Here is a 14683-nt window from a genome sequence, read left to right on the forward strand (position 1 = left end):
CAAACCTCTGCTTCAATTTGGTAGACCACCCTCCTAGAGCAGACAGACCGCTAGGACCATCCCAAAATGGCAGCAAAGTATAAGATGCTCTTTCAGGCATGTCATCAACAGGGAAGCCTCTCTATGTTTTCCGTGTGCATGTGTGGTTGCGTATATGTGTATGTGTGGATGCATGTTCAGTATGGAGCTGATGAGAAGGAGGTTCTAGGACAGCTTCTGCAAAGTTACTGGACCATCCACCCAGATGGTAAGATACTCGAGTACAAATGTACCTCATCAGTTAGCAATGAAGCACTCCCTTTTTGAATGTAATGTTTCATTCTTGAAGGATGGCAATAGAAACTTAGGGCCAGATGTACAACCGTTTTTGCATGTGCAAACGGGTTTGCGAACCCGTTTGCGCATGCAAGAACAGCATGGGCCATGTACAAAGCCTATTTAGCGAGTCACAATTTATTTGTGACTTGCTAAATAGGTTTTGCGACTCGCTATTAGGAAGGGGCTTTCCCTTCCTAATAGCGTGCGCAAGCCCATGTATGAATGTTTTGCGTCCGCAATTGCGAGCACAAAACACTCGCAAAATACCACCCTCTTCAAGAGGGTGGTAATGCACTCGCAAAGGGGCCCCTTCTCCTTTTTAAATGCATGGGAGAATATTTTTTAAGGGCAGGCAGTGGTCCCAGGGAAAGCATCGCACATCATCTGTGCCATTGCTAGCCAGAGATAGTCTAACTAGTTTGCAGCATTTCAGCTGTGAGTCTTTACAACAATGATGTGCATGGACCCAGCCATGGAACTACAGCAGAAGAACCTTGATACTGGCTGCAGCTATGAACACTCAAAGATTCATCCACAAGACACACACACACAAAAAACCATGACATCAATTTGCCTTTGCTTCTGCAGAAGTTGTGGAGAAAAATAATATACAGAAGAACGAGACAGGAGGGGGAAGAATAATAGTGATCAACAAAGAGTGTCCATATTAACCAAAAATGTAGTATTCCATAACATGTGGCCTAGCTAAATTATGCTAATAAATCCTCTTTTACACATTTTGTTAAAATTGTTTCAACCGTAATCATATTAATTCAACATTTGTGTATTGGATCAATTGTAAAATAAATACATTATTTATTGTCATTATTTTCACTAAAATATGAATCTACGAAAAAGCTACCACATTGCTGTGTAGTGCATTGTCTCAGCATGAAAAACCTCATTCAAAATAGCACCGACACTCAGCAAGGATGACCATACGCTCCTTATCTGTGAAAGAAAGTTTAGAATACCGCGTCCCTATACTTGGAAAGCTCCAAGTGTCAAGCTGTACCTCTAGCCCTGCTTCCCAACACCTGGTTATAAGAACAGGGATCAGAATATTTATAGATAACTCTGACAACATATTTATTCTCCTAAGAGGTCCCTCAATATTAAAAGTCTTTCTCCTAGATAATAAGCAATGCATTTCAAACCTCTTCAATGGGACAGTAAATGATGGGTTCTTCTTTGGGACAGATTATGGAACCTTTGCTTGGATTTTGCTGGTTATCATATCCTTGTTTGGATTTTAATTTGCATTTAATTAGTCTTCGAACTGAACATGTTTTAGCTGTTTAAATATGTCAGTTTTTATTTAAAGAACGCTACTAGAAAGTCTCAGTGGCATCATTTTCAAGTGTTCTGTGGTTGGCGTGGTGGTCAGGAGGACCTGTGTTCACTGCTAATTTAAAGCAATTTAAAGGGGGATCCTTGAGGAAGTTATCATTTGGTTTTATTATGTCTGTTGTTAGAAGATCCAGTGAATAAATATGCTTTTATGGACCTGTAGAACTAACATTTCTCAAGGTTTGAGGGTTCTTGGATTACGCCAGAGAGCCCTTAGCATGCTGGTCACAACTTCTCCAACAAGAGTCTGCTTACAGGATCCGATGAGCAACGTTGGAAAGGCAGCAAGTCAAAACAGCAGGTTGGACACAGTGAGCCCTTCAAAAAAACATAATTCTCAACAGTTTAGCAGCTTGAGTTTAGGATCTTTCTACTGTGGGCTGGGACGGTGTTCTGATAGCAGAGTCTGAATGTTAAGGAAGGTGGGTATCTGAAATCCAAGACTGAAGTGGGTGTAGACTACAGACATGTGATAGTTATCCCAGTTTAACGTGCTGAGTGGCAACATGAGTCAAGCTCACAGAAAAGTAGATGTATCACAGTCTCCCCCTATGGAAGAAGTGTGCCTGCAATCAGTGACTGAGATTATTATATACTCTGTAGTCCATGGGACACGTGTGAGGACCATTCTTCACAGTCCCCAGAGAGCGCATGCTATTCAGAACAATGGAGTGAAGCTCATCACAGTATTTCCCACCCCAAATTAGAGAGATCTTGATGATATCTAGCCAAGTAATGCTGGATACCTCAATTTCTGTCTCCTTTGCTTGGAGATGTACACCTGTTTCATCCTGAGCCAGACCAAGGTCCCATATTGGAAGGCCAGTCACCTAGGGTGGTACTCTCGCAGGTATCTAGACTCTACCTTGCACGGAAAACAACCAGAATGACACAGAAGATGTTGGAGAATGAGCGGCCACTACTGCGGCGGTGATGGATGCGAGGGATGTGTGCAAGGGCAAGTGAAAAGTAGTGCAGGTGTCTAGAGGGTTGGTGGAATTCCAGTAGATGCTTGATGTAGGCAGGCCCTAGGGAGTGGAGTGCCTTGTAGGCATGTGTGAGGATTTTGAACTGGCATCTCTTCTGAATGGGGAGCCAGCAGAGGTCTCTCAGGTGGAGGGCAATGTGGGTTTGTTTGGGGAGGTCCAGGGAAATGGTGTTACAGGAGAGCTAAAGAATGTATGCAAAGGGCATAGGATAGACATTCTGCAAAAGCAAAAATATTCCAGTTGTATTTGCAGCCACATTCTGATTGTTAGGAATAGCCACGTCATGCTACCACTTGCCCATCCTGATGGAAAGGAAGCTAGGAAAGAAAACTTGAACATTATTGTCTGAAATACAACATCTCCTTAAGACATGCTGCTCGTATGGGGGCCAGCAACTAGACAGAATGATGTCTGCAGTTATTGTTCCAGAAAAGGAACATCACATTTTCTACAACTATGGGGCACATGCATCAACAATGCCATTTGCGATTCCTTATTAGCGAAAAATAAGGAATCGCTAATAAGGAATAGCAAAAGGCTATGCATGTAGGAATCGCTATTCAAATAGCGATTCCTTAACTTTCCTTAATTGCTACTAGCAAATTGCGAGTAGCAATTAAGGAATGCCATCCCAATCATTCCTATGGGCCTCCAGGCCCATAGGAATGAATTGGAGATTGCATGAGCAAATAGCGAGTACCAGTAGGTTCTCGCAAATTGCTCATGCAATTTCAAGGGTGCAAGGGTGTCAAAATGACACCCTATTGCACCCCTGAAATTGATATGTGCACATATGTTGCACACACACATGCTCTAAGGGCATGTGTGTGCGCAACATGAAACTTTGAAAAATGCACAAAAGTGCATTTTTCAAACTTTTAGCAAATTACCATGCAGTTCATCTTCATGGTAATTTGCTCCCCCTATTAGCGAATTCGCTAATTTTTTAACTTTCATGCATTGCTTTTAAGGAATCCCAAATTGAGATTCCTTAAATTAAGGAATCTCAATTTGGGATTCCTTAAATGCTATCGCTATTTAAGGAATCGCTATTTAAGGATTCCTTAAATAGCGATTTTTGCTTTTGGGTTGATGCATTGGGATTGGGTATTTTTAACTCAATACCGGGAGCTATTAGCGAATCGGTATTTTACCGACTGGATTTTGGCTTGATGCATGAGGCTGTATGTTTGGTAATTCCACTAACGTTTGATTGGTTAAAACAGTCTTGTGGTGCATCATATGTCATGCAGGCTGCGAGCTATTGCCCACGGTCACATGGTGGTGGACTAACCTGCCACCGGTGCCAGGGATCGAACTGTGAACTCTGTGGTCCAGAGTCAGGCACCCTGGCCGCTGCACTACACCTCTTCCACATGGCAAGTGGTTGCCTTGTGTTGTCAACTTAGATCCTATGGGGCATATTACCAAGCGGCAGTGATAATTATCGCTGGCCGCCCTCAGCCTAAAAATGTTTTTCACCGGCTATCGCTGATAATTATCGCCATGCTAGCGCTGTATTAACAACGCATAGCACAATGGCGATAATTATCCCAGCGATAGCGATGTTTTCCATGGAACATCGCTGGTTTTTCAGGGATGTTCCATTGAAAACAGCGATAACCTTGCTGATACGACCCTGTGGTCATATCAGCATAATCCACCCCCAATGGTAAGTATAGCTAAGTCAGGATTTTAGCAGACGTTAGTTTCTGGCGAAAACCGCAGTTTTCGCCAAAGACTAACGTCTGCTAAAATCCTGAGAGCCACCTTGTAAATATTGCGATGTGTATTTAGCGATAATTTACAAGGTAGTCCGTCAGGGGTGCGCCCAGTGACGCCCACTTTGCATCTCATTAGAGATGCGAAGCGAGGCGTTGGGAAAACGGGTGGTAACATGCGCTAATGCATGTTAGCATCCCCTTGTAGATAGGGCGATGATCTTATCTCTGCTTTTTTTGGCTTTTAAAGCCAAAAAAGCGGAGAAACGGCCCTTGTTAATAGGCCCCTAAGTTTGTTGCCCAAATGACCTAGGGTGGAGCATCTCTGCAAAGAGAGATGGCTAGTTCTATTCAAGCCATATTAAAACTTAAGTGCACGGAGTGTACAAGAAATGCTGATTAACATAGCACAAACAAAGACACCAAGCAGCTCCAAAAAGTTTTTGATTTGAGCTACTTAAATATATTGGAAGTATGATTTAACCTTGCGCTTAAAAGAGGGCCCATACACTGGCTATTATTTTATGTTTTCTGGTTTTGCTTTTGTAGCACGCACATGCACCAGCAAGGCAACTTCAAGGCCCACCTTGTGCATCTTCTCACTCTGTGCAAAGCCAAGTTATTGCAGCTGTTAAGATTGTACATAACACCAATTCAATATGATCAATATATATACGGTGAATGTTTTTCTACCAGATTTAAAGCTCTTAAATGTTGTTTCTCTTACTAAGGTTTTGTAATATATTTTATTTTCAAATGCCTATTCAATACGGTTTTTACTATGAATTTCACACTATTGTTATTTGCATTAAAAAACGTCAAAAGAATATTAAACTTGATTTATATATGTGCATCAAAAGTGAGCACGGAGTTCAAGAAGAAAATACACATTAACACTATTAATAATATTATCTTTACCTCTAGGTCCGGCAAGTCGAAGGAAAGCGAGCCGCTGTGGTCAGCTCGGCTCTCTAGCTGCTTTGAAATATGCTGTTGTTGGACTCTACCTGCTCGTCTTCCTAATCCTTGTTGGGGTCTTTATACTTGCAGGTAAGAAAAAGGACACATATTTCTAGGTGGTGACTTTTTTATTGGGGTCTTTATACTTTTAGGTGAGAAAAAGGACAGATATTTATAAGGTGGTGACTTTTTTGGGGGGTCTTTGTACATTTAGGTGAGAAAAAGGACAGACATTTCTAAGGTGGTAATCTTTTATTGGGGTCTTAATACTTTTAGGTGAGAAAAAGGACAGATATTTCTAAGGTGGTGACTTTTTATTGGGGTCTTTATACTTTTAGGTGAGAAAAAGGACAGATATTTCTAAGGTGGTGACTTTTTATTGGGGTCTTTGTACTTTTAGGTGAGCAAAAGGACAGACATTTCTAAGGTGGTAACCTTTTATTGGGGTCTTAATACTTTCTGGTGAGAAAAAGGATACATATGTGCAAATTTTCAAGGTGGTGACTTTTTAGGTCTGTGGGATTGCATATGACTGGTCGGTTTAAGGACACCTTTCACATGTACAAGTTGCAAAGGAGAAATCGAAGGATTAAGATTCGGCTGCGGTCCACATATCTTATGTTGGGCTCATTACTGAGTGCTTCGGCATCATGTATCTTAGATATTTTTCAGAACTTTACAATGCTGACAAAGGACAGTTGCTGAACGTCCACTATGACTATAGGGAGTGGTGAATGGTGCAAGGACACATATTTGGAAAGGTCTCCAGGTCAAGTCTCCTAGAAGGATATTTAGGTATCTTTGATTCAATGCGGAAACAGTTAACATGTTCATTGGTAGGATGAGGACCAGTTACGTCTGTACATGAGCTATAGGTGAGGAGCAGTGTGGGTGATCTTTTCTAAAAATCTGCTTATGTTTTGCTCATAGTAGTCTCATTTTCTTCCAATTTTTTCAAAATTACCATATGATTGCATCCGTGCATAGGGGCAGATTTACAAGCCCCTTGTGCCACTTTTGCTTCACATTTAACATGGGAAAAGTGACGCAAAAGTAGCGCAAGGGGCTTGTAAATCTGCCCCATAGTTCTCCATTTGTTTGATCAGACATCAGTCTTTAGGATGCAAACAATTTAATTACCCTTCCTTTTTTTGTAATTTGTTGAAAATTATATTAATATTTCAATATTGTTAGAATCACGATTGTATAGAACAGTTTTGTCAAGCGTTCTTTAAAATGTTTGTCCACCAATTTCTGACTGACATAATCACTCTGTTGTACATATTTAGGATTGATGTTTTTTGGTTTTCTTTCTGATTCTGAAAAACTTTGTTTCTCATTTCCAATGTGTGTTTATGAACAATGACATAAACTAGCCGTAGTGTTTCTTTCTTTCTTATATTGTCTGGTAGCCCATTTTTGTTGCATCCTTGTAGTTCAGATTTCTCTTTGAATATGTTCTGTGTTCTTCACTTAAGTTTCTAGAATTTTTCATTAAACCATGAAGATCAGATCTGATTTTGATTTTATTTAATATTGTTGAGCTAGGTGAGTTGTGATCTATGATTCACCGGCCCTTTCTTAAGTGTGACTTGACAGTACAGCTGTCAATGTTACCTAACATTGCCAGTTCTTTAAAATACAATTAGTATGGGCTTCGGCTCTCCCCAGTGGCATACTTCTCTTACCGCATACTATTGGCTGTTTAGTGTATCCTTCCATCATCAATGGAGGGCTTGCATTGGGGTGCATGAGAGACTACATTACATCTCAAAAGAATACTGCATCATTGCACATTAGATTCTTTATCTCATAGATGCATTTCATGCAGAAAACAATATTATTATTATTTTTTTCACTATACTAAACTTTTTTACATAATATATTGGAATTCATAATTTAAGGCAAACCTATTGGATTTGACCCCAAAATAGGTGGGGTAAAACCAGCTCTGATTCACGCTGTTCTTGGTCCTTTTTGATGACCCCTTTTGGTTGACTCAAGATGATGATGAATTCCTATATTTCCAATCTCTTGAATTAATCTGTCATATCCTCTTTCATTGTTGTAACCCATGATGCCTTGTTATGATCATGAAGGCATTTCTGTGGTTTTCCAGATTAACTGTAAACCTAATGGTTATTTCCTAAGTCTTCAGAAAATGGCCAGTTTTCAGAAAGATACAATTATTAGGTATCTATTAGTATCACTGTGCACGAGGATGATCAGCTAGGAAATGTAGTAGGTGCCATGTATTCAAGGTCATCTCAAGACATAGTTTTCTCCCTGTAGTTCTTTTTCCCGCATTGCTAGTAAATTTGTGCTACAGAATACATACTTTAGGAGAATGCCATAGAACTATATTGTCTTCACTTTGTCGTATTCAGATCCAAGGTTTGTCAATTTAGGACCTAAATCACATTGTTCAGAAAGTAGACTATCTCCTTCATTTTCAACCCTAAATCAAATAGCAATTCCTACATTTACTTTCATCTTTGTCCAGACTTAGGTAAGGGTGATGCATCCTTATACACAGAAAAAAGTCTTTAGAAATTATGGGCTGAGCAAGCATAGCTAAATTTCAGAAACACACTAGTTTGTTACACCAGAACAAAGGGGCAAGACTCAACTATTCATAGAAAACATTTTGTGAATTGGACCATAATCAGTACATGTTCAACATGCTGGTTCCTTCTTCTGTACAACAGCTACCTTATCTTGGAATACTTAGCACTTTGCAGACCCACTACAACTGTAATCTGTAACCACTCGAAAGGATTTATAACTTTTTCCCCTATTATGTGTGAATTGAAGCTCTGAAAATATCAAGGTCTCCAGTGCATTGATTTCTTACAGTATTTTTATTTTGTGGATCTTCAAATGACCAACAAAATAAATAAAATGTTTACTTATTATTTTGGAATACAAATATATGTTTTTCAGTACTCTTTAAATAAAAAGAATAAACACTCAGCATTTTACTGAATAACTCTGTCATGAGATTCCCTGAAATATATATCTCATATTGAGGCTTTGTTGTTGTTCCAGTCTCTAGAAATTAACATTGACAATTCATGCGGTAAAGACTTCTGTCTATGCAAAGCAAAACAATGCATTGGTTATTGAGTCCTTTCAGTAAGGTATACATATAGAATTATACATGGGTAACTGGAAATAGCACAGATGTTTTTCACTAAAGCGTTCTAAATGACATAAAATAGATAACTCAGAACCCAGAGGTGAAAAACACTTGCCAATATTTTAAGGTTAGTGATCAATTCTTTTAGGTTTTATATTGCCCCCCAATTTCCAAATGTACCTCTTGAGGCTTTCTGAAAAGTAGGATATCTCCCCAAGTCATGGGAGCATTATATTACCTACATTTCATGTTAATCAGCTAGTTATAAAACTGCCATCGGCATTATAAATTGCTGAGGCTACATGGGCATTAAGAATGGTGAGCCTGGAGAGAATTCACAGCTCTGTCACTCTATGCAGGAACATTAGTAATAATAAGTTACTTTTTATACAACACTTCATATCACATGTCTGATCTTTTTATGCACTGTAGATAACAGCTATTTCTATGACCCATTTTAACCTGACTCTTACCACAAAAAGAGACTGAGAGGTTTAACACTGGTGTATCACTCATCTATCTAAACATTTCACAAGGGTATGACAGTTGGATGCCTTGTGTCTCATGGATATAAAAAGAATTTGGAAGCGGTTACCTCACTCACATTTTCATGGCATTCTTCATCAATGGTGCTTCATCACTGCTCTGTTGCAACAAGTGCAAAAAGAGGACCAACTGAGTTCCCTCACTGCCACATTCCCTTGACGAAAGGGAAGTGCCACCCCTTCACACCCAGGAAGAGAATCAAAACCAAAGGCAAGGTTTATTATTACACATCAGTAGCACAGGTATGAGCGCATTATGCATCTGTACCAGATGATGCATGATTCATTGCTCTGTGAGGAGGGCTCTCTTAATCCACAACGAAGGCCCCTAAACCGATTTAGCACATCTGCCAAAACGTGTTGGCAGATAGTGGACGCATGAAACATTCATTTTGACAGACATTCAACAATTCTCCTTTACTCAGGACACACCCAAATAAAGGAGATATTTTGGGGAATTATTATAATATATTAGATCTGGATCCCTGCAATTATCCCGCTGTAATTAATAGAGAAGTGGCTCAAAAGGTTGAATTGGTCCCAGTAGCACTTACCTACTGGGATGGGAGAAAGACACCAATTATGAAGTATAGCAAAAAATGTGGCTGAGGTGTCCTTTTCCAATATATTTTGATATCCATGACACACGGCTGTAATAATTAAAAGGTTGTACAACTGTTGTACTCTTTTGTGCCATTTTAATGGTAGTCAGTTTAATGATCCAGGTAGGATGGAAAGTGGAGTCGCCTTTACCATGATTTGAATTAGGAAATAATAAATGTGAATTTTGATAACACCAACTGCTGAATAAATCAGATCATTGATAAAAGTGGCCATGGTCATTATCAGTTATCTACATAAATGATCAATTAGCTAAGTTAGCCTGGCCATTTATTTGTTACTGATCCTTAGATTTACTTGTTGACCTAAACATCCGGTTTGATGAAACGAGTATTCCTCAATTGAATAATATCATATGAGGTCCAAACACACACAACTTACAACAGATGGTCACTGGACCCACCTACTTAGCAGGTCATACATTGGATGTAATTATCTACAATAAATTCTTAACTGGAAACAACAAACTAAGTGGATACACTCTATGAATGGATATCCTCAACCTTCCACATATTAATCCTCAAAACAACCTCAAAACAGCTGAACAAAATGAAAGGACAAGTCTCAACAATTCAACTGAATTAGTTCAAAGAGCCCATAAAAACATAATTTCTCTGCACAGATACAACACAATGTACAAATCATGCATAAAGAAGGGCAATAAAATACTTCTCAAACAGGATCGACACTACCAAATGCCAAACCAAGAAATTTGATAAAAGTATATCAGAATTATGCAATTTAGAGAGCTGTCAAATCTCTATCCCACTTTCACAAGACTTCTGCAATAAACTAATAACACATTATCTAAACAAATCAGACGCAATGGTCTTTTATCACCCATCCCAAGAGAAATATTTTCTCACAGTCTATATAACCAAAAACAATTACAGCAGATACTCAACATCCATCTATGTCAGCCTACAACAAAGTTGCAACTTCAGAATTTGAAGACCTAGGACTGGATGCCCTTCTGACCCCTGCCCTGCAAAATTTTCAGAAAGATCCTTCAATCAACATTGGCATTTATCCCAATCACAAATATTATCAACACCTCCTTAAAAACAGGAACTTTCCCAGAGGCATGCATACACCCACTTCTTTATAGGAGCAACATACAGACACATCTCCAATGTTTTTTTCCTTAGCGAACGTATGGAAAGAGCACCAGTTCACAAGATTTTAGAATTAGAGAACAGACCACTCCCAAACCTCCAAACTGGATTTTACCCAGGGAGGAGGACTAAACCTGCACTAATCTAAATTTGTGTTGACCTCAAAAACGTATTCAACAAAAACTATGTTGCTGCATTACTACTCGTAAAGTATACAAAAAAGTGACTGATGAAATGCTTGAATTATTCTCAGATACAAGTAATTAATCTCTCCCCATTCCAGTCCATCGTTATTTTGTAAACCATACCACATCAATTTAGACCCAGCCATATTCAAATCAGTCTTGACCATGCTCCAGGCCAGGTTCTCCCTGAACCAGAACACAAGCAACCCAAGACTGATTTTGACTTTATTAAGGATCATCAATCGGGTACAGCTTGGTTCTGGTCCTGGGTTGCCTGTGTTTTGGTTTAGGGATGACCTGTTCCTATGATTTGCAAATGGCTGGGTCCAAACTGAGGTGGCCTGGAGGCAAAAGAGCGATAGGTTGCAATGCTACCCAGAGTGATTGCCAGAGTTTAGACAACTTGCAAGTATTGCTGCCATAAACGTTTGCCTGTTTGATGTACCAGCCTCAGTGGCAACAGTCTGCAAAGATATGAGGTCCGTACTCCATGTGCCACTAGAACCAAGCTATACCGGCTGAAGAGCCCTAATCAAGGTGAAACAGGTCTTGGGTTGCTTGCGTTCTGGCTTAGGGAGGACCTCGCAGTTCCTACTGGAGTAGGGTCAAGACTGATTTGCATATGGCTGATGGCCTGGTGGGCAAAAGAAAGATGGGTTGGAATGCTACCTCAAGCGATCGCCAGGGATTAGACAAATTGCAAGAATTTCTCCCATCAATGTTTGTGTGTTTGCTGCATTATTACTACTTTCTGCATCTTTTAATGCAATACACCAGGACACATTACTTCGGAGACTGAAATAAGTTATTTTAGATGGTATCACCATCAATTGGATTTCCTCTTACCTAACCAACAGATTATACAAGATTCAAACACTGCTCTTCTCCTTACGCCATAAAAGCAGGAGTTATACAAGGATCATCTAACATCTACACTTATAACATATACTTGAAACCGCTACTAAATAATAACAGCTGTTTTGAACTTGCCTACTACAACTATGCAGACAACACATCCTCATATTGGAAACCCCTAAGATTCTTCGAACACTAAAACTTAACACGTACCTCATACCTGCAGAACAATGGATGACATGGAATTACCTTCAGCTGAATGCTTATAAATTAGGGGTGGGCGGTATAATCCACTCCGTAGCTTTGGTGGAGTTTTGGCCAATTCGCATTACGTTTGTAATGCGGAGTTCCGACCAAATTCCGCCAACCACGGCGTGATGGACTCTAAGTGCTTCTTGGTGGCTCCTATTTTTGCATGTAGGAGAAATTGGTGCCATCATTGATTTTCTTCCTACAAGCAGGAATGATGTACGACCCTTTCTTTTAGCGCCTCGCAATTTGCTACACATTGCAAGTCGCAAATGTACAACAGTGTGTTTCCACTGTTTTGCGATTCACAATGGGGTCGCAAATTGCGAGGCTCATTAATATTGCGAGCCCATTGTGAATGCCAGGCCTCCCAGGGATGGTGGCCTGCTGGACTCAGCAGACCACCATGTCTGGGACTGCTTTTTAATAAAGCAGCTTTTTAAAAAAAAAATGCAGCTCATTTTCCTTAAAGGAGATTGGAATACATTTTAAAAAGAAAAAATTAAACGTTTTTGTTTAATTTTTACAAATTATTAAATGATGCTGAATAACATCTTAATATAAAGCAGTGAGTGACGTTAGATTAATGGGTTAGGGATATTGGACAACGAATAGTTGGTATGTATTTAATATCCTCTCCTATTGTATGCATTTAGGTGCTTGTTATTATGATGATTAGGTTTCTCACATGATTTGCAGATGAATAGTATATAAGAATGTTGCATTAATTCACTTCAGGATAGGGTTTTCTATCTCACCCGCTAAAGGGGTGTGCACAACTTGCACAATTTCCTATTGTGTAATTGTGCAAATTTAAAACAAAAATATGCAAAATGGAAAACCGGTATTTAGTGCTATATTTTAGTGTGAAGTGCTATCTCACATTCTATTTTGGACGTGAGCCTGCATTTCACACTAAAATATAGCGCAAAAAACACCAGCGTTGTGAACAGCTGCTCGCATTCTAGTCGTTCACATTGTTCCTGTGCTCCAGTGATAAGATTTTTTTTACTCTAATGGTCTTTAATACGGCCAGGCATGATGTCGTAATTTCAGGCATTTCGTGTCAAATCCTAATTACTCAAGATTACGCCGCAGTAACGAAACATTTGCCTGTGCATGAGCAAATATAAGAGATCCTCTGACAGGTGTGTCTCATTCCAAACATCCCTGATCCACAAGAACATACATAAGAGAAGAGGTGTGGCGCAGCAGCCAGGGTGCCTGACTCCAGACTATGGGGTTCACGGTTCGATCCCCAGTCAGCACCATGTGACTCCGGGCAATAGCTTGCTTAATCTTCCCGAGGGCCCTCAGTGCTGGGACACCACTTCAGAGATCCCCGGCGCCAGTGGCAGGTTAGCCCAGCACCATGTGACTCCGGGCAATAGCTTGCTTAATCTTCCCGAGGGCCCTCAGTGCTGGGACACCACTTCAGAGATCCCCGGCGCCAGTGGCAGGTTAGCCCAGCACCATGTGACTCCGGGCAATAGCTTGCTTAATCTTCCCGAGGGCCCTCAGTGCTGGGACACCACTTCAGAGATCCCCGGCGCCAGTGGCAGGTTAGCCCAGCACCATGTGACTCCGGGCAATAGCTTGCTTAATCTTCCCGAGGGCCCTCAGTGCTGGGACACCACTTCAGAGATCCCCGGCGCCAGTGGCAGGTTAGCCCAGCACCATGTGACTCCGGGCAATAGCTTGCTTAATCTTCCCGAGGGCCCTCAGTGCTGGGACACCACTTCAGAGGTAGCTGTGCGCTTTACAAATACTGGTATTTCCTTTTTCATTTCATATCTCACTGGGAAGGGTGAGAAACACAGGCCTGTTTTCCTACTCTCCAAAAAGTTTGCAGTTGCTGCTGGTTCTGACAAATCTACAAAGCGTGACCCCCAAATAATTAGCATTTTCATGGACCACTTGCCTCTAAATTTGAAAACAACCTAAGCAGGTAATTCTCCCGCACCTAATAGGGGATAATGTTGAGAACAAAATAAAAATCTACACCGTTTAGCAACCCCCTGAGTCCATCCACCGAATGCTGCCTATATGCATGAACCTTCATGTGTGCTACGTAAGGTGCCTCGCTAACGCCTGCCGGCATCATCAAGGTGAAGAGGTGTGACGCGGCAGGCTCCGTGACTCCGAAACACGGGACTCACGGTTCGATCCCCTGCGCCAGCAGCAGGTTAGCCCAGGACCATGTGACTCTGGGCAATATCTCGCTTAATGGTCATGACAGCGCCTTGAGACCCTTAGGGGTGATTGATTCGCGCTTTACAAATACAGGGTTATTAAGGTAACCAAGACAGCCTGGCCATGGCTTTTTTTAATAAACAATAACAAAATATATTTTTAAGGGTACATTTTGGAGGTTAACCTTTGCATTGCTTTTCCAGATTTTAGGCAAAAGGTGAATTGAACTGTCTGAGGCGTTCCGACCAACATCATAATAGGGCCTCAAGTGTGTGCAAAGTTACAACAGTTTTCATCTAGAAACTTGGTCATGTTGTATCCTGTTTTTTAACTTTGCAAGTGATGGGAAATTTGCTGATTTTCAAAAATATATATTTGGGGGCAAATCCTACAAAAACGTTTTTTTCAGAAAGCAACCAATGCAATAAGTCTACATTAATTGT

General features: G+C 40.4%; 1 protein-coding gene across 1 annotated transcript in view; it reads left to right on the forward strand.

Annotated features, from left to right (window-relative positions):
* The window catches only part of SCARA5 (scavenger receptor class A member 5), a 1100058-nt gene that overhangs the window by 202651 nt on the left and 882724 nt on the right, over window positions 1-14683 (forward strand). The window contains exon 3 of the mRNA XM_085613113.1: window positions 5303-5428. Within this exon, the coding sequence (XP_085469239.1) occupies window positions 5303-5428 (126 nt within the window). The remainder of the gene's footprint in view (window positions 1-5302; window positions 5429-14683) is intronic.

The sequence above is a fragment of the Triturus cristatus genome, chromosome 6 (genome assembly GCF_964204655.1).
Source record: "Triturus cristatus chromosome 6, aTriCri1.1, whole genome shotgun sequence".
Lineage (NCBI taxonomy): Eukaryota > Metazoa > Chordata > Amphibia > Caudata > Salamandridae > Triturus > Triturus cristatus.